Consider the following 23,770-nt stretch of genomic DNA (forward strand, 5'->3'; position numbering starts at 1 on the left):
TGTGCAGCAGTGGTTTCAGAATGCATGTCCCATCAAATCTGTTTTCTCTTCCTAGATTGATGTCCTGAAGGCAGACTTGGAGAGTGCAGAGTGGAAGATCCTCGAAAACCTAATTCTGGAAAATGTCATTGAAGAGATTGGACAGCTGATTTTTGCAATCCATGTACACTGGCCTGGGTTCGAAGTCAGTGGAAACGACAGTGATGTTGTTCGGTATTGGTACAGCCTTCTGAAGGAACTAGAACTGAGGAGCTTCAAGCTTTTCCACAGTTACAAGAACATAAAGAAGCCACAAATCTTCCTGCGAAAGCAAGCTTTCAATGCTAGCAGCAGCTACACATTGAGCTGGATCAATACTCAGTGGAAATAATGAATTGTAACAAACTATGTAGCATTTTGAGGGCAGTATTTTACGACTGTTTTGATTTTCAAGTGCTCCAACTGGGGCATCTATGAAGCAGTTTGCTTCAGAGAAAACTATCAGAGATCAGCAATGTTTTCTTCAATTCTTTCATGGGATGGGGGCATCCCTGGCAAGGCCAGCATTTATTGCCCATCCCTAATTTCCCCTTGAACTGAGTGGCATGCCAGGTAAACCACATGGGTCTGGAGTCACATGTAGAACAGAGCATGTGAGGATGGCAGATTGGTGAACCCAGCTGGGTTTTTACAACAATCAGCGATGCTTGTCATGGTCACCATTACTGAAACTCGCATTTTTTCCTGTTTTATTAACTGGATTTAAATTCCACCGGCTGCCATGACAGGAATTGAACCCACATCCCCAATTAGGCCGGGCCTCTGGATTACTAGTCCAGTGACATTACCACTGCCCCTCGGTATGAACCAGCTTCAGAAAAATTGACAGAAACACGACCTGAAGACTTTTTGGAAGAAGAGTAAAAGTTGTGGCCAATGCAAATTTAAATGGCTTTCTCCAGACAGTAAGGAGGGCCGTGGGTGTCTGATGTGAACATTACTAAAACAGCGACCTTTGCACTAATCATGACAATTGTATAATGTGGGCAAGTTCAGATTCAGGTCAGAGGTAATAATGATGCAACGTGGAATGTATTTAAGGGAGAGCCGATTCTCAGGGTGGCCAGTTGTCAACAGCAAAATGAAGTAGATGTTACAGAAGGAAATAGGAACATTCAGGGAAATAAAGAGCTTTCTTTTTTTTAAGCTCTGATGAAATAAAATGTTCAAATTATAAATAAACTCTGTGGAGGCTGAAATCAGCTTTGTGCTTCCATGGGGTGGTTTGAAGAGTTGGTGGTTCCTCCTCCATCATAAACCAAAGTAATTTACATTTATATCTTACTACAGCTCTGAGAAGCACTTCACCCACAATGAATTAGATTGAATTACACTCGCTGGCCTCTGACGGAGGTGTTCCCCCTGAATATATAAAGTACGGGGAAGATTTAAAACAAGAATAAGAAGGCAAAGAGATTGCATAAGAATAGATGAGTGGCTAACATAAAATAGTAACATAATTGTCAAAAGATGTTTGGGACAGATAGGAACCCAAAGAAAACTTCTTGCGGAAGCAGGGAGCAGGGCTGGGTGTGTTCTTTGCAGCTATCTTCATTAGAGAAGTGGATGTTGCCAAAGTAGCAGAAAAGGAGGAGACAGGAGTGATACTGTGTTACATATCTGGGGTAGTTAGAATGTTGTGACATGGCTCCTTGAACAATCACGTGGTCATGCCATGATGTCATTGGCCCTTCCAGAGGCTTTGAGGCAGCCTAGATCTTAACCCTGTAAACTAACTATCTCTGCTATAAATCTGATTGCTGTATTCTGCTCCAATCCTTGTGTGGCACCTCTATGTTACTTGTTATCACACCCCACAGCATCAGTATTCCATCACATATTGGATCTGATTTTTAAAAAAAGACAAAGAGCAGGTACAAGTGTGTTGTCCGTTCTCAAGATGGAAAAGCCACCTGGTGTGGGATATATCCCAGGGTGAAAATAATGAAGGGTCTCAACACAACTTTCTACTCCTCCTTGGATATGGGACTGGTTCCAGAAGACTGGAGGGTTTCAGATGTTACATCCTTGTTTAAAAGTGCATAGGGATAAGCACAGGCACGGCCTTACATCAGCAGTGAGGGAATGTTTAAATTCAATAAACTGGGATAAATTTATTGGAAAAGGGATAAAGAATGGAAATCAGCATGGACTTGTTAAAAGGCAAATTATGTTTGATTAACTTTAATGAGTTCTTTGATCAAATAATGGAGAGGTTTAATGAGGGTAGTATAGTTTCACAAAGAACCACAGACTAAACTCGTTAACAGAGGTTAAACCCATGAGATTAAAGGGGCTGTGGCAACATGGATACAAGGGCTATTTTTTATATTCATTCGTAGGACATGGGCATCGCTGGCTGGCCAGCATTTATTGCCCATCCCTAGTTGCCCTTGAGAAGGTGATGGTGAGCTGCCTTCTTGAATTTCTGCAGGTCACATTCTATGGGTTGATCCACGATGCTGTTGGGGAGGGAATTCCAGAATTTTGACCCAGCGACTGCCAAGGAACAGCGATATATTTCCAAATCAGGACGGTGAGTGGCTTGGAGGGGAATTTACAGGAGGTGGTGTTTGCATGTATCTGCTGCCCTTGCTCTTCTAGATGGAAGTGGTCATGGGTTTGGAAAGTGCTGTCTAAGGATCTTTGGTGAATTTGGCTGAGAGACAGAACAAAGAGTAATTTTCAGACTGGGCTGGTATCCGAACCACAGCTTTTTTTTATTTTTTTTATTCATTGGATGTGGGCATTGCTGGCTGGGCCAGCATTTATTGCTCATCTCTGATTGTCCTTGAAATGAAAGGGCATTTATGAGTCAACCACTTTGCTGTGGCTCTGGAGTCACATGTAGACCAGACCAAGTAAGGACGGCTGATTTCCTTCCCTGAAGGGTATTGGTGAACTGAGTGGGTTTTTATGACAATGGTTGCATGGTCATCATTTGACTTTTAGCTCCAGATTTTTTTTTACTAAATTCAAATTCCACCATCAGCAGAGTGTGAATCTGGATCCCCACAGCATTACCCTGGGTTTCTGGATTACAAGTCCAGTGATAATATATCAATGACCTGAACTTGGGTATACAGGGCAAATTTTCAAAAAGTTCCAGATGAAACTCAGAAATCCAGTAAAACAATGTAAAGGATAGTAATGGACTTCAGGAGGATGCAGAAAGACTGGTGAAACGGGCAGACATGTTCAATTCAGGACACATCATTTTAGAAAGGATTTCAAGACTTTATCAATGTGATGTGGCAGAGATTCACTAGAAGGGTACCAGAGAGTTCAGTTATATGAAGGGACGGCAGAAGCTGGGCTTGTCTTCCTTAGTGTGAAGAAGGTTAAGGGGAAACTTGATAGATATGTTCAAAATCATGAATGGTTTTGATAAAGGAGAAACTATTTCCAATGGCAGAAGAGATGATGACTAGAAAGCACAGATATAATGTGACTGGCAAACAAATGGAAAAATGACGAGCTAACATTTTTTACACAGCAAATTGTGGTCATCTGAAAAGACATTGCTGAAAAGGTGATGGAAACAGATTCAATAGTAACATTCAATAGAATAGCGAATATAGTGGAAAGAAAATAGTTATCTTGAAAGGTTCTGGGGAGAAAGCAGGACAGTGGGATTAATTAGATCACTTTACCGAAGACACAATACAAGCAAGGTCCACCAAATGGCCACCTTCTGTGCTGTAATATTCTATGTCAATGTTTTAATGGTTGGGAAAAAGGTGAGGAATTAAAATGTTTTATTCCTGAATTTAATGCGTTTCCTTATTGGCAAATCTTTGGGCTGACAAACCTAGTATTTATTGCTCAATCCTGATTGTCCTTGAAGAATGGTGGTGAGGCTCCTTGAACCACTGCAGTCCCTGTGTAGAAGTTACTCGCACAGTGCTGTTAGGGAGGGAGTTCCGGCATTTTGATTTGGTGACAATGAGGAACGCAGATACATCTCCAAGTCAGGCTGGTGTATGACTTGGAGGGGTATTTGGATGTGGTGGTGTTTCCTTACAGCTGCCGTGCTTGTCTTTCTTGGTGGTAGAAGTCACAGGTGGGGTTTTGTTGAAGCAGCTTTGGCGAACTCGAGTCGTCCTGTCACCAACCTCTGGAAATATTCCCCTTCGCTTTATTAGCTTGTTTTCAGAAACCTACTGCAATCATTTGTTCACTCTGCTTTCTTGCACACTCCCCTCCCCCTTCTGCTGTGTCCTCTTGTTATCCACAACCCTGTAAAGGGCTGAGGACTCTGGTGCACCTAATGAGTCCTATATAAATATATTGCTGTTACTGCAGAACAGTTTGTTCTTTTATTCAGTGCGTTCTTCACCTGAACTATGGGAACACATCCAGAAAAACTAGGCAAAATCCTTTGTTTTGGAAGATGGCTTTGGCACAAGATACTATTACCGGAAGTTTACCAGCATGGTCGCTCCAGAATTGGAGTGGGCGAGGAACGCAGAACAGCATTCTCCATTGGCCTCGGGTGGGATCTTACGAGCCTCGGGCGGGCGAGGCGGTCAAATTCTGGCATATATTCCAACCTGCCAATTCAATCTCTCAGCCCATACATAAAACCAGCTATGCCCTCCTTCCCCTATTAATAACCTTCAGGTAATTCTTAATTAAGCTCAATTGAAGACCTCTGAGGAAGATCTAAAAATTCTAGTGATTACAACATAGATGGAGGCCATTCAACCCATCTGCCTCCACTACACTCTCAGGCAGTGCATTCCAACTCTTAACTATTTATTTATATTTTTTATTAGTGTCACAAGCAGGTTTGCATTAACACTGCAATGAAGTTACAGGCACACTCCGGCGCCTGTTCGGGTACACCGAGGGAGAATTTAGCACGGCCAGTGCACCAGCATGTCTTTCAGACTGTGGGAGGAAACCAGAGTGCCCGGATAACACCTATACAGACACGGGGAGAACATGCAGACTCCGCACAGACAGTGACCCAAGCCAGGAATCGAACCCTGGCACTGTGAGGCAGCAGTGCTAACCACTGTGCCACCGTGCTGCCCAAACTACTGCTGAGCGTAACTACACATTACTTAAAAAGGATTTTCCTCTTGTCGCCTCTGGTTCCAATAAACTGGTTCTTTTTGGATGCAAAGGCACCAATACGCATGTTACTTATAAAGAAACTGAATACTGCACCCCAACATAAACAGAACCATTTGCTACTTACACAATTTCTAGTTAATGAAAATCAGATTACGTGATTCAGATAAATCTGTTTTCAGCTCTGTTAAACTATGTCGAAGTTACCACTCTTAAATACAAAGAACATTTTCTTAAAGCAAGAACAATGTTTTAAAAGGATAACCCCCCCAATTGTGCTGGTTCATGCTCATTTTTGCATTCGCCGGTACCTGAGCTGGTGTAGAAGCTTGATGAAAAAAGACTTGTCAAAACTAGCCCAGTTTTGGGTGCAAGTGTCACTTTTCTAAGTTTAGTTACATTGTTCTGAATGTCCCCCTCCAGTCAGATCTTTTTCCTCTACCTGCAGCTAAATTGAATCGTCATAAATTGGAAGCAGCGCCATAGCAACCTGAGAGGTATAAACCGCAGGGAGTTGGGAACTCCAATGGGATTTCTGGAATAAAAACTCAATTGTTAGGCAGTGGAATTTTGCCTGGAGGGATAAAGTGAGAGATTCAAATCAGGCCTTGTATAAACAGCTGATGTAAATCTCTTGCTTATTTCAGGTGGAAGTCAGCCCTCAACGCTCAGGGTAGCTTCCAGCTTAAACCTTCCTGGAAAAGTTCACAAAATTCTGGTCCCATTGGAGTGGGATCCCTGTGAAGGTACAGGCAGGGCTACAGTTAGATAAAGCAGAGCTGTATGAGCTTTACAGTTTTCTTTTTGTATGCAAGTAAAATGCTTTCATTCAGGTTGTAAGGAAATGGACAATGACAGCTCCATTACTGTTATCAGTTACTGTTATCAGCATCCAATTAGAATTTGAGCTGCTTTAGCTACTTGTCTTTTCAAGCAGAGCACATTACTTGTGAAGTTTAACAAGCCGGGGGGGGGGGGGCGAATAGGGAATTTTTTTTATCTTTCAACTGATTTATTCAGCTTTTAAACTCCTCACCCTACGCAAGCCATGTTAAATCGGCATACCACTATTTTGACCTCCTGTGAGAACAAAGACATTCTGCACGGTGGTACAGTGGTTAGCACTGCTGCCTCACAGCGCCAGGGACCTGGTTTCAATTCCGGCCTTGGGCCACTGTCTGTGTGGAGTTTGCATGCTCTCCCCATGTCTGTGTGGGTTTCCTCCGGTTGCTCTGGTTTCCTCCCACAGTCCAAAGATGAGCGGGTTAGGTTGATTGACAGTGCTAAATTGACCCTAGTGTCAGGGGGTAAATATGAGGGGTTATGGGAATAGGGCCTGGGTGGGATTGTGGTAGGCGCAGAGCCAAATGGCCACCTTCTGCACTGCAGAGATTCTATGAACCTTGTTGGAAAGTTTAGTCTATTGAAGGGGGCGTGTCCACACACAGGTGAAACCTGGGATGAAGGGCTGGAAGAGGGTAAGGAGGGTTTTATAAAGGCTGTAGTGTATGAAATTAATAGACTAAAATATGAGTGAGCAATGCTCAGAATGAGATGGGGTTGAAGGTCATGGATTCTGGATGTTGAAGTCTAAGTGCCTGGCAAAGCCTTTAAAGTCCTGTACCTACTGCACTGAGGCAACAGTCCTCAGGATGCTGTGCTTGACTACTGGGAACACACAAGACTAATCAGGTGAACCTTCCCCCATTTTTATTTAGCCCTGTGAAGAACTGCCTGACCCTACCTCCTGTCTGTGACTTACATCTTTATTTTGGAACTACATGGAATCTGGTCCCTCCAGGAGAATGTCAGTTGGGCGGGGATCAGGAGTAGAGTAGTAATGGAAAGGATGGCCAAGCTTTCCTTGTGGTGTTCAGAAGTAGCTCCTCCTGGTGCACTAGGGGCAGGATTTTCATTCGAGGGGTGGAATCAGAGGCAGGCAGGTCTCGAACCATCAGCCATCGTGCCAGTTTGCCATCAATATCCCAACCCGGAGCCATTTTAAGAGAGATCAGTTCGGGGTTGGAAAAGTAGCCAAATTAGGTGGCACCGTGGTAGAGTGGTTAGCACTGTTGCCTCACAGCGCCAGGGACCTGGGTCCAATTCCAGCCTCAGGTGACTGTCTACGTGGGTTTCCTTAAGAGTGCTCCAGTTTCCTCCCACACTCCAAAGATGTGCAGGTTAGGTTGATTGGCCACGCTTAATTGCACCTTATTATCAGGGGGACTAGCAGGATAAATACGTGGGGTCACGGTGAAAGGGCCTGGGTGCGATTGTTGATGGTGCAGGTTGGATGGGCCAAATGGCCTCTTTCTGCACTGCAGGGATTCTATAAGGGTAATTAAGGACACTCCCATGGAAGAAGCAGGGCGGGAGGGACGATCGTGATTAATCCCACATGGGACCTACCCCACCCACAGCAGTAACAGCTGCTGGACTACAGCTGTACTTGCTGGTCATCCCCTGATCATGACCAGGCAGCTGTGGCCATTTAAATTTAAAAACTATGACTACTTCAGAGGAAGCCCTCTCTCTCTCTCCATCACAAACTGCAGCTCCCATCTCAGCTCCCCCATTGGTCCTCCAGTTGCAGAGCCTGTTTGCCATTCTTAATCGGATGATTAGTTCGTTCCCTAGCAGTGAATCAACACACCCTCTAAAAATTGAAGTGGGCCTGTCAAGAACAAGCTGTGCAGGGACAGGACCTGCAACTGGTCCCATAGTCAGGTACCTGACCCTGGAATGGAAATCCTGCTTCAGGAAACGAAAAGAAAATTAAAACTTACTATACAGGCTCTATTCTGTCCTGGGCTGTTGTTTCTGGCCAGCTTCTCCACAATAAACTTGAGCACATAATCTAAGCTGCAGTACTGAGGGGGTGCTGCTTCGTTGGAGGTACCATGATTTGGTTAAGATGTCAAAGCAGGCCTAGTCTGCTTGCTCAGTTGGGTGTAAAAATGCCTTTGGTACTATTCAAAGAACAGAATTCTCCTGGGTAGGATTCTCTGATCTCATCCATGCCCGCCCTGCTGCAACCGAGAAGCGGGAATTTGGCATTCCAGCCAAAATTCCCTTCACTTTCAGGTGAGGATGGAGGTATTTGCCCTTGGTTTTCAATTACCACACCAAGAGGAGATTATTGGTCATTATTTACTGACTGTTCATTGAATATTGCACAATCTGGCTGCTGTGTTTGTCTACGAGAATGTGGAGCTGCCGGCGTTGGATTGGGGTGGGCACAGTGTTTGGGAAACCTACCTCTCCACTCACCTGATAAGGAAGCAGCGCTCCAAAAGCCCGTGATTCAAAATAAACCTGTTGGACTTCAACCTGGTGTTGTGAGATTTCTTACTTTGTCTGCAGGCACAGGCACTCCAAAATAATTCACTGGCTGAGAGGTTCTCTGCTATATAAGCAGTTTCTTTCTGAAAGTTGTGTGTAAGTGACTTGATTTTTAAGGTGCCATTACAGTCCAGCCAATCAGCCATCAGCAGCAATAATCACATTACAGGTAAATAAGGAAATGCAACTTTTTGAACCAGTGAACACTCCAATGTAGCCCTTTGAAAGAATTTGACTTTAAGATGGGATAAAAGGACAAATTACCGGTAACCCTGCTGCTTTATTTAGGCTTGCGCTGGGTAAATATTTGTACAGAAAATCTTGTGTTTTTGAATGCAGTTGTTTCAACATGGGATCATTGACTTTCTTTTTTCTTCTAAGGACAAACCAGAAGAAAATGTTTTTCTCAGTCTTTGCGCACAGAAACAGATTGTCTGCCTCAGCTCTGACATTGATCAGCCTGATACAACCACATTGGTCTTAGTTATGGCCTCGACAAGTGAACGCCCATTGCCCTTTACAAATGCAAGCTTATTCTGTCCATCAGATGACTTCATACAAATATTATGGAAGCCTGTCTGCTGACTGACCTGCCAGGATACTAGAATCTGTATCAAATTACAAAGACTCGCTCGATTTGAATTTCCAATTCAAAGTGCACAATGATTAATAACTGTCCTGATCTCTGTCCTCTTTTGTCACCGAGATTTATAAAAGTCACAACAGGCTGTTTTCAGCAGATAAAAGTTCAAATACAATTCCTCTCTGCAAAACGCTTTCTTTATGCCTGCCAAAGTTGACTGCTTGGCATCTTGTTGTGAACTCTGGCCTTTCATACTGTCAGCCTTAAACTGACACTGGAAACCAACATGCCTCGGAAACAAATGCACTCACGCACACACAATGATACAAAAAATTGCGTTTATTTGGGATGCACTGTACACCAAAGAAGCCACAATAATTTCAAAAAATGCTTTGAATCCAACTTACTGTCAGGTCTACATGATTCACCAATGTCAAAACAAAAATCTGATTAATCATGCAGCACAGAAAAGGATTTGAAGATGTCTGCTAGAAACCTGCGAACGGCAGCATGGATGGCTTTTATTTTATATTCCACACCCTCCTTGCAGCTTTTTATTAAAAAATCACATACGTGAAATTTTGCTCTTTGATTCAACCAGTATTCAGCTTCACAGAAACAGAGGGGAAATGGTGGAAATACTCTGCAGCTTGGGTAGCATCCACGGAAAGAGAAAGAGTCAATGTTTCAGGTTGGTGACTTTCTTCAGAACTAGAAAATGTTACATTAACGTTTCCCACATCCAATGAAAGGTCATTGATATGAAACATTCACCGGAATTCTACTGTCTCGCCCGCCACAGAATTGGTGTGGGCGAGAGGCGGACAACGGAAATGTCCGTTGACCTCGGACGGGAATTTCCAGTCTCGCTTGAGTGAGGCAGTAAAATCCCTCCCATTGACTCCAGATTCTTCCTCCGCAGATGCTGCCCGATCTGTTTGGTATTTCCAGTATTTTCCATTTACACTTCAGATTTCCAGCTTCAAAAGTTTTTAAAAAAATTTTGTTTCAGTTATAAAAAGTTTTTTCACATTTCACATTAAGTAAGGTAACCAGATCTCTGTATAAATGGTCTCCATTGTATAAAAGGCTCCAACTGCATTGAAGGACAAATTCCTCTTGTGGGTTCATGTAATAGAGTATGCTGGGTAATGGCTAGGATCTTAATACTTCAATAATAGGGATAAGCAGAAAAAAAAAAAATTCCTTTAATACAAACGTTCCGGCCATACAAGCAATAGTAGTTTTAAAATGGTTGATAATTTAGTTTCTGAATGATATACGTAGCTAACTGTTTCAACAGAAAATTAAAGAATGGGCACTTTCGGTAATGGGACACGATGGCAGTCAGTAGAATTGCTGTTTTTATCTGTAATGGTTAGTCCTCTAAAATATTTGCATTCTCAGGAATTATTCATTTCAAAACCGTATGTTCACATTTCATTAAAAAGCAATGAATGATGGAGAAACACAGGCATTATCCAGTTCTCATTAAAAATATATTGATTTTATGGAAGAAAACACCCTGACATTATCGAGGGAATGGCACCCCATAGCTCATTGAAGTGATACATTAGGCACAGTTACACCAAACAATGGTTCTGCATTCGAAACGCAGCAGATTATTTGAAAATACTGCAGTCCTCAGAGTTCTTTTAGCTGTTTTGCCCCAAAAGCACTGTATAATGGTACAGTCTATGCACTGAGGGACTTTTCATCACCAACATTTGGACTCTGATGTTATGCATTGAAAATCTCTTTTATCTTGCATTTCCAGTTTGTGGCTTCAGCTTTCCTCAGAACTGCACAACTAATAAATAATGGGAGATGCAAGCAGCGCTGAAGATTTTTGAAATCGGTTCTCAGATTCTCAAATTAACCTGTTAAAGACTGGAAATTTCTTTAGGTTGTGATTGTTTTGCTGGAGCTTTTCTTTTAAACATAGCTTAAAACAAACAGAAGATTACTCAAATATACGGAAGTGTCGAAGGATACTCTTGTGTATTCTACCTTTCGGTCCAGTATGTAGCCGACTCTCCCTGAGCTTGTCCATCTCTTCAACCAGCAAGGAGGGCAACAAGTACCTGGTGATAGAGCACTTCTCCAGGAACCTAAACAATTTCTCTGAAGAGCCTCGACACCAAGTAAACCTAAAAATTCCAGGCACTGCCATCAGTCCCACAGTTTGATCTGGCCGTCCCAGCCACACGTAATGACTTTGGATGTTTCATGTGGGTGCCAGATTGCACTAATGCAGACCTTATCATGTGCTTTGATTCGACTGTAAAGCTTGGTAGTTTTCCAGTCCCAGATATTCAGTTTTCCATCAGCATCGCCTGAGGCAACATAACTGTTTGTACAAAAAGAAGGTTAGAACACATGGAAAAGCTTGTTTCAAAATAGATAAGGACCCCACGCACCCCGGACATTCTCTCTACCACCTTCTTCCTTTGGGAAAAAGATACAAAAGTCTGAGGTCACGTACCAACCATATCAAGAACAGCTTCTTCCCTGCTGTTGTCAGGCTTTTGACTGGACCTATCTCGCACTAAGTTGATCTTTCTCTACACCCTAGCTATGACTGTAACACTACATTCTGCACTCTCTCATTTCCTTCTCTATGAACGGTATGTTTTGTCTGTATAGCTCGCAAGAAACAATACTTTTCACTGTATGTTAATACATGTGGCAATAATAAATCAAAGATTCAGAAGACCAGAATATTGGTTCCTAGATGTATTACGACAGATACAAGCACTAAAATAAATATTTGTACAAATTATTCCACCGATCAAGATTTAGAACTTTCTCTTTCTGAAAATGAATTAACATGGATGTACTGCATGTAATTTTAGTCAACAGTCTAATTCATAATTTAAATGGGGATTTTTAAGCAAGAAGCCCCATACAGATAGATACCTAGTGATGCAAGACACAAGAAACCTCAAGAACAGTGCACTAATGTTGAGGACTTTCAAAATAACATACTACTAATTAATATCTTCTGAAATCAATCACTGGACATCAACTATGTCTTCCATTTTCACTTGTTCCAAACAGCAATAGTTTTCATCAGAACGTTCAGGCAATTGTCATACACTCACATCCATTTTCAATACAAAACTGAATCCTTGTATGCCTGCTAATAATTATCAGGAATAAGGAATTTGTGAGTAGCTGTAAAATAGTGAGCATGTTTTCACCCTTTACCCAAAAGTCAATTTAGTTCAAGCTTTAACACTGCCAACCACTTACATTTTTAAAAAAATCATTTATGGGATGAGGGCACTGCTGCTGGCATGTATTGCCCGTCCCTAACTGCCCGGGAGAAGGTGGTGTTGAACCACCTTTTTGAACTGCTGCATTTTGTGTGTTAAAGGTACTCCTATGGCGCTATTAGGCAGGAATTTCCAGGATTTTGATACAATAATGAAGAAGGAACAGCAATATATTTCTAAATTAGGATGGCATAGAATTTGGAGGCTGTAATGCTCGCATAATTCAGCTGTCCTTGTCCTTCTAAATGATAGCGGTTGCAGATTGGATTCAGCTGTCACAGAAGCCTTGATGAGTTGCTGCAGTCACATTGCACAGCTGGTGGACAGATTGAATGTTTAAGGTGACGGGATGAATCACAGAATTGTTATTGTGCAGGAGGAGGCCATTTGGCCCATTATGTCTGCACTGGCTCTCCAAATGAGCATAATACCTTAGCACCATTCTCCTGCTCTTGCACATTGCTTCAATTCAAATAATCATCTCATGCATTCCAGACCCAAACCACCCACTGGGTGAAAAAGCTTTTTCTTACATCACATTTGTGTCTTTTTGTAAATCACTTCAAATCTGTACCCTCTCATTCTCAATCCTTTTAAGAGCAGGAACAGTTTCGTCCTATCTACTTTTTTCAGCCCCCTCATGATTTTGAAAACCTCTATCAAATCTTCTTAGTTTCCTTCTCTCCAAGGAGAACAGTCCCAACCTCTGCAATCTATCTTTATAATTGGGTATTGATCAGATGTTATTGAGCTTCTTGACGGTTGTTGAAGCTGTACTCATGCAAGCCAGTGAACAGTCTTCCATCACTTGAACAATTGTATTAAAATGCAACGGCAAAATAGAAATCAATTTACCATGAAAAAAGTCACCACTGAAAAACTCACCTCATATCAGGTGAAAAATCCACCTGACAGGCATAACCTGCCACCATATGGCCCTTGAAGATTTTTTTCTTGTTCAGTCTAAATCTGTTTTGAGCTCCAAAGATTAGAATTTGGTTGTCCATTGATTGACATGCCAGCCACTTGCCTAGACAGGAAACAAAGAAGATATAAATCAGGGTTTTTAAACAGGCATACGCTTATACATTTGTTGGGTATATTTATCCAGGCTGATCCAAAATGGGATGTACACATCAGTTCTACTTGTTAAGCAAGCCAACAGTCTTGTGTATATGTTTTGTATGTTGAAAGACTATTCCATCCCAAGCAATGATCTTGTAACCACTTTTATACCTTGTATTTGCCCTGTATTGGAATACAGGCCATCCGTGTGGTCCAGTGGAATCACACAGCGGCAAATGAAAAGCTATTGAGAGTGTTCAGAAAGGGCTGCAGAGTCATTCTGGGCTCTAATTATCATAGCTACTCAGATGGCTTACACAACTACAGTTTGAAGGTACTGGAGAACAGACAGGGTCAACTCCATCGTTCTCTGGTGGGAATATGGCTGATCTCCAAACTTCATTATTTGTTATCTGCAAATGGATCCCACAATGGAACCAGCTGTGGAATTTAAAACAACCAACTGAATTAGGATGTAAAGCTACAAGATTTAAAAACAAACCCTAATGACTTTGAATCTCGATAACTTAAAAGAGCCGAATCTGATTATTCTACTCTGTTTTTTCTACCACCTTTTGTATTTTGCTCGGAATGATTGATTGTAAAGCTTCTTTCAACTCTGTCCTTGACCAGGGTGGAAGTTGATTTTTAAATAAATAAATCTTCAAATTGAAATTAGAAACAGTGTAAACATACATCTCACTCGACAACAATTACTATTTAAAGCTCATTGCAAACTCCTGCAAGTGCAAACTTTATATTACTTTCAGAAATAATGTTCGAGTTTCCTTAACTCCCTCTATCTATTTTTCCATAAACTATAAGACAAATAAATCAATAAGGGGTAGAGGGAAAGGATGTACAAGAAATGTAAGCAACCTAAATGTAAACTGAACAGGACAAGTGAACATAGGAAAACATGAAGTAAGGGAGGACACACTGATGGCAAGGGAATAAATAATTACCGAACAGGGTCTAAAAAGATGGTTAAACATAAAGTGAGAGGAAATCCTATTTAAAGCAAGTTATGATATCTGTACAGCAACCATGCAGAGTCCATAATAAAATGTGAGTTGGAGGGAATTCTGTTGGGAGCCAGACATAGTAGGAATTACTAAGACATGGCTACAGATAAATCACGACAATATTAAACATTGCAGGGTATTACATATTTAGAAAGGGTAGAGGGCCAATCCATGGCTTACAAAGGAAATTGGAGAGAGTATCCGATCCAAGGAAGAAGCATATAGATTGGCCAAGAAAAATAATAGGTCTGAGGATAGGGAAGAGTTTAGAATTCAGCAAAGAAGGACCAAGGGATTGATTAAGAAGGGGAAAATACAGTATGAAAGTAAGCTTGCAGGGAACATAAAGACTGACACTAAGATTTTCTATAGATACGTGAAGAGAAAGAGGTTGGTGAAGACAAATGTAGGTCCCCTACAGAAATGGGGGAATGTATAATAGGGGACAAAGAAATGGCCGAGCAACTGAATACATACTTTGGTTCTGTCTTCACAAAAGAGGACTCAAATCAGATTCCAGAAATGTTGGAGAATGCAAGATATAGTGAGGGGGAAGAATTGAGGGAAGTCAATATTAGTAGAGAGATGGTGCTGGGAAAATTGATGGCATTGAAGGCGGATAAATCCCCAGAGCCTGATAATCTACATCCCAGAGTTCTTAACAAAGTGGCTCCAGAAATAGTGGATGCATTGGTGGTCATCTTCCAGGATTCTATGGACTTGGGAACAGTCCCTGCAGATTGGAGGGTAGCTAATGTCACTCCAATATTCAAAAAGGGAGATAGAGAGAAAACAGGGAATTATAAACCAGTAAACTTAACATTGGTAGTGGGGAAAATTCTCGAATCCATTATCAAGCAGATAAAATCCATTTTATAGCAGAGCATTTAGAAAGCAGTGGCAAGATCAGAGTCATGATGTGGAGATGCCGGCGTTGGACTGGGTAAACACGGTAAGAAGTTTAACAACACCAGGTTAAAGTCCAACAGGTTTATGCATTTGCTACCAAATAAACCTGTTGGACTTTAACCTGGTGTTGTTAAACTTCTTACAGGATCAGAGTCAGCATGGATTTATGAAGGGGAAATCATGCTTGACAAATCTGTTAGAATTCTTTGAAGATGTAACTAGTAGAGTTGACGGGGAGAGGCGGGGGGGGGGGGGGGCAGTCGATGTGGTATATTTGGACTTTCAGAAAGCGTTTGACAAAGTCTCGCATAAGAGATTATCGTGCAAGATTAAAGCACATGGGATTGGGGGAAGAGTACTGAGATGGATAGAAAACTGGTTGGCAGAGAGGAAACAAAGAATAGGCATTTTCAAATTGGCAGGCAGTAAAACTAATGGGGTGTCACAGGGATCGGTGCTGGGACCCCAGCTATTCACAATATATATTAATGATTTGGATGAGGGAACAAAATGTAACATCTCAAAGTTTGCAGATGATAACCAAGTTGGATGGGAGGGTGAACTGTGATGAAGATGCGGAGATCCTTCAGAATGATCTGGTTAGGTTGGGTGAGTGGGCAAATCAATGGCAGATGTAGTATAATTTGGATAAATGTGACGTTATTCACTTTGGAAGCAAAAACAAGAAGGCAGATTACTCCAATAATGGCTGTAAATTGGGAGAGGGGAGTGTGCAGCGGGACCTGGGTGTCCTTGTGCACCAGTCACTGAAGGTGAGCATGCAGGTGCAGCTGACAGTAAAGAAAGCAAATGAAATGCTGGCCTTCATCGTGAGAGGTTTCAAATACAGGAGCAGGGATGTGTTGTTGCAACTATACAGGGCCTTGGTGAGGCCACACCTAGAGTATTGTGTGCAGTTTTGAGGAAGGATGTTCTTGCTCTTGAGGAAATGCAGCGAAGGTTTACCAGGCTGATTCCGGGGATGGCGGGACTGATGTATGAGGAGAGATTGACTAGGTTAGGATTGTTTTCACTGGAGTTCAGACGAATGAGGGGGGATCTCATAGAGACTTATAAAATTCTAAAGGACTAGACAGGGTAAATGCAGGGAGGATGTTCCCGATGGTGGGGGAGTCCAGAACCAGGGGTCACAGTCTGAGGATTCAGGGTAGACCTCACCTCCATCCTAAATGGAGACATTTCTTCACCCAAAGAGTGGTGAGCTGTGGAATTCATTACCACAGGAAGTAGTTGATGCCAAAACATTGAATGTATTCAAGAGGCGGCTCGATATAGCCCTAGATATAGGGGCGAATGGGGTGGTAGTGGGGAGAAAGCAGGATTTGGCTACTGAGTTGGATGATCAGCCATGATGGTAACGAATGGCGGAGCAGGCTCGAAGGACCAAATGGTCTCATCCTGCTCCTATCTTCTATGTTTCTATGAAGAAAATGGGGAGATTGAGTATTTGTACTTGTTCAAGGTAACATCATGGATGCGGTGATCAGCAAGACGAAAATAGAATCTATATAAAAATAACAAAGGATCAATCACACTAATAGGTGCAGTCTACAGACCACCTCATGGTGGAAGTGACGTGGAGCAATGGATATGCAGACACATGGAATTCAGTAAAAAAGATAAATGGCCTTTGAAAAGGTCCCTCATGGCAGACTGGTGCAGAAGGTGAAGTCGCATGGAATCAGAGGTGAGCTGGCAAGGTGGATACAAAACTGGCTCGGTCATAGAAGACAGAGGGTAGCAGTGGAAGGGTGTGTTTCTGAATGGAGGGCTGTGACAAGTGGCATTCCTCAGGGATCAGTGCTGGGACCTTTGCTGTTTTGGATTTGGAGGAAAATATAACTGGTTTGATTAGTAAGTTTGCGGACGACACAAAGGTTGGTAGATTTGTGGATAGTGACGAGGACCATCAGAGGATACAGCAGGATATAGATCAGTTGGAGACTTGGGCAGAAAGATGGCAGATAGAGTTTAATCCGGACAAATGTGAGGTAATGCATTTTGGAAGGTCTAATAGAGACAGGAAATATACAGTAAATGGCAGAACCCTTAAGAATATTGATAGGCAGAGGGATCTGGGTGTACAGGTACACAGGTCACCGAAAGTGGGAATCCAGGTGGAGAAGGTAGTCAAGAAGGCATATGGCATGTTTGCCTTCATTGGCTGGGGCACTGAGTTTAAAAATTGGCAAGTCATGTTGCTGCTTTATAGAACCTTAGTTAGGCCTCACTTGGAATATCGTGTTCAATTCTGGTCTCCACACTACCAGAAGGATGTGGAGGCTTTGGAGCGTGTACAGAAAAGATTTACCAGGATGTTGCCTGGTATGGAGGGCATTAGCTATGAGGAGAGATTGGAGAAACTTGGTTTGTTCTTACTGGAACAACGGAGGTTGAGGAGCGACCTGATAGAAGTCTACAAGATTATGAGGGGCATGGACAGAGTGGATAGTCAGAAGCTTTTTCCCAGGGTGGAAGAATCAATTACTAGGGGCATAGGTTTAAGGTGGGGTGGACAAGGTTTAAAGGAGGTGTACAAGTCATGTTTTTTTTACACAGAGGGTGGTGGGTGCCTGGAACTCGCTGCCGGGGGAAGTAGTGGAAACAGATATAATAGTGACTTTTAAGGGGGATCTTGACAAATACATGAATAGGATGGGAATAGAGGGATATGGTCCCTGGAAAGGTAGGGGTTTTTAGTTCAGTCGGGCAGTATGATCGGTGCAGGCTTGGAGGGCCTGTTCCTGTGCTGTAACTTTCTTTGTTCTTTGCTGGATTGTCGATTCTAACCCTTGCCATTGTCATCTGCTGTATAATACGGCAATCATCCAATTGATGGCTGTAGGGTGGGTTTGCTGCCACCAATATCACTATATTGCTGTTCCCTGCCTGAAGAAGGGAAAGGGTTAATGTTTTTTGTACTCAATGTATTTTGTACCTAAAAGGTTGAACTTTGTATCTGGAATGTATCACAAACCTAGCGTTTCCTTGTGGCGAGTCATCCCTTTTTTATATTGCTCCTGGTAGTAGCATAAGCCATTTGTTCATGTCTTTCATCTGTTACCTTTAGTATAAGCCATTTGTTCATGGTTCTCTCGCTTGTTTATATCATTCTGATAAAACAGACAGTTGAATATAGATGTTAGGAGGCTTTCCCGGAGGCTTGTCTGTGATTTAAGCAGAGGAAGCAGCCACCAAATGGTAGAGTGCGAGAATGGCCGTTTGAAGGAGGACTCCCACTGGGACAGTTGCACTCAGTCACTCAGTCACTTCAAAGGAAACGCTGCGGGAAGAGCAGGGGACCAGAGGTGACACCTTGACTGCAACGACCAGAAGAATTGTGCTTTATGACCCAAGGATACCAGATGGTTTCTAACCATGATCCAAAGACTATCAGAAGCTGTTAAAGGAACTATAATTTACGATCAAGGACTGTTAACTGGACTTTGCTTCATGACTTGTATTGGGAACCCTGATGTATAAATATCCATGCTTCTTGTGTTCAGTGAGAACTTTGGCTTCCGCTTTCAAGGGGTCAAGTTCTCCCATAAGCTTGTGAGAATAAAGCCTGACTGTATTTTTGACTCATATCAGCCTATAGAGGTATAATTTCCGACTTCACTGCCCAATTCGAGATGGAGGGCAGAACATCCAGTGGCTGTATTCAAGGACCGTGACCTGGAAGGGGGTTACGGCCACAAATTTAAAGAGGTACCTGGCACGGGACAGTGTCAGATGCCCCTGCGATTTACTGCAGTCAAAAACAAGGAGGAAGCTTTTGGTTTCTGTAAGATTCTCAGAAATTGGATGAATTAAGCAAAATTAATTGGAATAACGTTTGATATTCTGCCGAGGCTCAGAATTAAGTGTTTTTGGCAGGGAATATTCTAATCATCTACATAATGTTAAAATCTGAATACTGAGCAGCTTATTCATTGTAACATGTTTTCCTCCATTGGTGGCCAAGAGAAGGGAGCGAAGGGAGAGGGAAGAATGTTCTGAACCACCTGTGTTTTGATGGTGACTCCCTCTGAACTTGCCTTCAGGCTGTGTCCACCAGGTGTGAGGTTCTAATGCCAGTGGATGGGAACAGAAAACATTTCCTCAATCATCCGACCTGCCTGGATGGAGGTGGCCACTGAGGTCATCAGCATTGACGTGGTTCGTTGAAGCTGGAGGCAATGTCGAAGAGGCAAAATGACCTTCTGAGATCTGCAATGTCTATCAATGTACACGGAAGATGCAAGAAAGGCTCGGGCCTTGAGTACCTCAGAAACGAGTCAGCATTATGCATAAATGACACCACCATCCGTGGCCCTGCTGCCACTGTGATGTGTCATTGTGGTTCCAGGAAGGACGGGGCTTGTCACACTTGAGGAAGGTACAAATATGGCTGCCAATCATTGTGCAGTTTATGCATTCCTCACAGAGTGTGCTGAAATGAAGGTAATAAAAACAGAAAATGCTGGAAAAATCCAGAGAAGAGTCATACGGACTGGAAATGTTAACTTTGTTTCTCTCTCCACAGGCGCTGCCAGACCTGTTGGGCTTTTCCAGAATTTTCTGTTTTTATTTCAGATTTCCAGCATCTGCAATATTTTGCTTGACTGAAATTAAGGTGCCTGAGAATAAACACCGTAGCATTATCACATCTCATTTTAGAAAGAGCAGGCCCAAATGCCCAGAAGAGAAACAGGACTGGAAGCGGTGTGCCCGATCTGGCCATCCTCAGGCCACTGGAGGAAGAGGTTTTGCTGTTGTCCTCCATGTAATGGAGGGCTCAATATGCAGAGGCAAAATTGGAGGAAAGCCTTGGGCTGGTGAGATTGCAAGGGCTTCATCCAAATTTGAGATATAAATGGGATGAACATGAATGATTCCTGGCATGCTTACACAAATTGTGCACGTGGTTTATGCATTCAAAGACTGGGAAGATTCCTGGTAGAAATCTAGTGGGTATGTCGTATGTACAGTGGAATCCCAATTTTACGCGCTCCGATTTAGCGTGAAATCGGATATGACGCGATCGCGCGATGGACCCTTTTTTTTGCTATTTCTGGTTTAGTGATTTAGCGCGACCCCGATAACATTCACGATGACATTTTATGGACCCCAACCATCGCGTTAAAACGAGGCTGCACTGTAGTTTAATGATTGCAAGATGTCAAAACTCACAATCCATATAATACTACTGATATCCCATGAAGACTGTGAAAGGCCAATTAATGGCCTTTCTTTCATGTGTCCTGTGCAGGTGAACCATTTTCTGTTGACCCTGCCAGCCTCCTGGGACTAACAATAGCCTCCGTGGAGGGAGGGGAAGACTCTGAAAGTGCATTAATCACCAGCACAGGTACTGGCATCTCAGCAGGAATTAGCACAGCATAATGTGGACAAAGGCAATCTGGTAAGGCACCTCGCATTTGCATTTGCCGGAGAGTGTGGTGAAACAATCCTTAGGCAGTCAGAGGGGTGCCAGGCGTGATACAGAGACTGATCCCAACTCAGATGATGAGCCTCTGGAGTCAACCGTAAGGCAGCTAATACTGGAGAGTGTGGTGCAGGTCTCAGGCAGTAGGACAAGTACCAGGGGTGATCCAGAGACTGTTGAGGGCTCGTTTGATGAACCTCTGGAGTCACCAGTAAAGCAGAAGATGCTAGAGATCCAGCGTGAGGAGCGTGAGGATTTGGTGGATATACCAGAGAGGCTGGATGCTCTGGCCCAGTCTTGGAGGTGCTGATTCAGGTCATGTGGAGTGCGATCACCATGTTTTCAGAGCACCATGGAAGACCGGCGAATGTCCTGGAGGGTCAGGGGGACTGGAGGGACAAGGGGACTGGGAACTTGGGACACTTGAACCAGCTTCTAGGATCTCACAGGATGGCAGAGGATGAGCAGCAGCTGCTGCCATCTGGAAGCTCCTCTAAGGGTCTTTCTGATAGGGGCAGCCTCTCCTCCCCCTCCCCTCCATCAGTGGCACAGTCTGCCTCAATTTCCACAGCCACTCAGCAGGAGGCTTTTAAAGTGGCAGGGCCTCAAGGCCTCAGCCGCATAGAGGACGCCCGCTAACGTCTTCCATAGCAAAAGGAGAAGCAGATCAGCAGTCTTTCTCCAGCACAACAGCAAGTGAGGGGGGAGCAGTACACTGCAGCACATGGTCACATGGGTACGTTCCAACATTGGACATTGCCCTCTTGTTAATAAACCTTGATGTATTATCCCTCATGCAGAGATTGAGTTTAAGTACAATTGATTCATGAAATGCCTGGTGAGAAGATTCATGCATAATAATAACAAATGGGATTACTATCGCAACTTCTTCTCCCAGAGGGTGGTGAATCTCTGGAATTCTCTGCCCACTGAGGTGGTGGAGGCTACCTCGCTGAATATGTTTAAAGCGCGGATGGATGGATTCCTGATCGGTAAGGGAATTAAGGGTTATGGGGATCAGGCGGGTAAGTGGTACTGATCCACGTCAGATCAGCCATGATCTTATTGAATGGCGGGGCAGGCTCGAGGGGCTAGATGGCCTACTCCTGCTCCTATTTCTTATGTTCTTATGTTCTTATGCATGTTCAGTAGTGAACATTGGTCAAGATGCAACAATACCCAAGGTATCAAAAGGGTGAGTCATCCAAGCTGGGAATCAAACCCAGGTCCCTGGCACTGTGAGGCAGTAGATGCCCATGTCATTGTCTGGGAGGCCCTCATTATCATTTTGCCCTGTACTAGCTAGGGTGTAAAAAAATATCAACTTAATGCGAGGGAAGTCCATTCAAAAGTCTGATGGCAGCAGGGAAGAAGCTGTTCCTGAGTCGGTTGGTACGTGTCCTCAGACTTTTGTATCTTTTTCCTGAAGGAAGAAGGTGGAAGAGAGAGTCCGGGGTGCGAGGAGTCCTTAATTATGCTGGCTGCTTTTCCGAGCCAGCGGAAAGTGTAGACAGTGTCAATGGGTGGGAAGCTGATTTGAGTGATGGACTGGGCTTTGTTCACGGCCCTTTGTAGTTTCTTGTGGTCTTGGACAGAGCAGAAGCCATACCAAGCTGTGATACAATCAGAAAGAATGCTTTCTGAGGTGCAGCTGTAAATGTTGGAGAGAGTCATAGCTGACATGCCAAATTTCCTTAGTCTCCTGAGAAAATAGAAACGTTGATGGGCTTTCTTAACTATAGTGACGGCATGGGGGACCAGGACAGGTTGTTGGTGATCTGGCACCTAAAAATGTGAAGCTCTCAATCAACTTCGTTCCCATTGATGCAGACAGGGGCATTTCCTCCACTACGCTTCCTGAAGTCGATGACTATCTCCTTCATTTTGTTGACATTGAGGGAGAGATTGTCTTCCCACCAGTTCACCAGATTCTCTATCTCTTTCCTCTACTCTGCCTCGTCATTGTTTGAGATCCGACCCACTACGGTGGTATCATCCGCAACTTGAAAATCGAGTTGGAGGGGAATTTGGGCTCATAGTCATAGATGCATAAGGACTATAGTAAACAATGTACTTACTTACGTGACCTCAATATAAACTAATTTGGCAGGGGGACAGGACTCAGACTGTTAGCAGAATAAGGGCACAGAATCATACAGCAAAACAAACAAGTCAGAGGGAGTGCAGCTGTATTAAGTTTGAAGGGAGTAAGGCCTGGCTGGATGCCTGTACTTTAATGCCAGGAGTATTGCAGGTAAAATGGGTGAGTTGGGGATGATAATTGACACGTGGAAGTGTGATATAATAGTCATCACAGAGATATGGTTGAAGGAAGGACACGATTGGCAACTCAACATTCCGGGATATAAAATCTTTAGGTGAGACAGGGGAGGAGGTAAAAGAGGAGGAGGCGTTGCATTTTTAGTTAAGGAGTCAGTTACTGCAGTAAGGAGAGAAGATACCTTGGAGGGGGCATCAAATGAAGCTTTGTGGGTAGAGCTTAGGAATAAAATAGGGGCAGCCACATTGTTAGGTGTTTATTAAAGACCCTCAGATAGTCAGAGGGATATTGAGAAGCAAATATGTGCTCAGTTTGTGGAGATGTGTAAAAACAATAATAGGGTTATTATATTAGGTGATTTCAACTTTCCCAGCATTAACTGGGATATACATTGTGTAATGGAGCAAATACAACATTATGTAAATTAAAACAATACAGGCTTCAAGCTTGTCATTATTTCAGCCGTACATTTGTGACATAATTTAAGGAGGATGCAGTAGAATTCTTGAAATAGGTACAGGAGAACCTTTTAAATCAATATGTGGAGGGTCCAACAAGGCAGGGAGCTGTACTGGACCTCATTCTGGGGAATGAAGCCGGAGAGGTGGTTGAGGTAGTGGTAGGGGAACATTTTAGTGATAGTGATCACAACATGATACAATTTAAATGTGTTATGGACAAGGAAATAAGACATGCTGCAACAAAAAGTTTTGGATT

At 43.1% G+C, this 23,770-nt stretch overlaps 2 protein-coding genes across 2 annotated transcripts in view; one reads left to right on the forward strand and one right to left on the reverse strand.

Annotated features, from left to right (window-relative positions):
* Positions 1-4,461, forward strand: part of mettl24 (methyltransferase like 24) — a 128,518-nt gene extending 124,057 nt beyond the window's left edge. Inside the window, exon 5 of the mRNA XM_078212367.1 lies at positions 56-4,461. Within this exon, the coding sequence (XP_078068493.1) occupies positions 56-370 (315 nt within the window). The 3' untranslated portion in view covers positions 371-4,461. The remainder of the gene's footprint in view (positions 1-55) is intronic.
* Positions 4,462-9,367: 4,906 nt separating this feature from the next.
* Positions 9,368-23,770, reverse strand: part of cdc40 (cell division cycle 40 homolog (S. cerevisiae)) — a 133,663-nt gene continuing 119,260 nt past the window's right edge. Inside the window, exons 14-15 of the mRNA XM_078212365.1 lie at positions 13,207-13,351; positions 9,368-11,393 (exon numbers count right to left, since the gene is read on the reverse strand). Of these exons, the coding sequence (XP_078068491.1) occupies positions 11,216-11,393; positions 13,207-13,351 (323 nt within the window). The 3' untranslated portion in view covers positions 9,368-11,215. The remainder of the gene's footprint in view (positions 11,394-13,206; positions 13,352-23,770) is intronic.

This window comes from Mustelus asterias, chromosome 5 (assembly GCF_964213995.1).
Source record: "Mustelus asterias chromosome 5, sMusAst1.hap1.1, whole genome shotgun sequence".
In the NCBI taxonomy this organism is placed as follows: domain Eukaryota; kingdom Metazoa; phylum Chordata; class Chondrichthyes; order Carcharhiniformes; family Triakidae; genus Mustelus; species Mustelus asterias.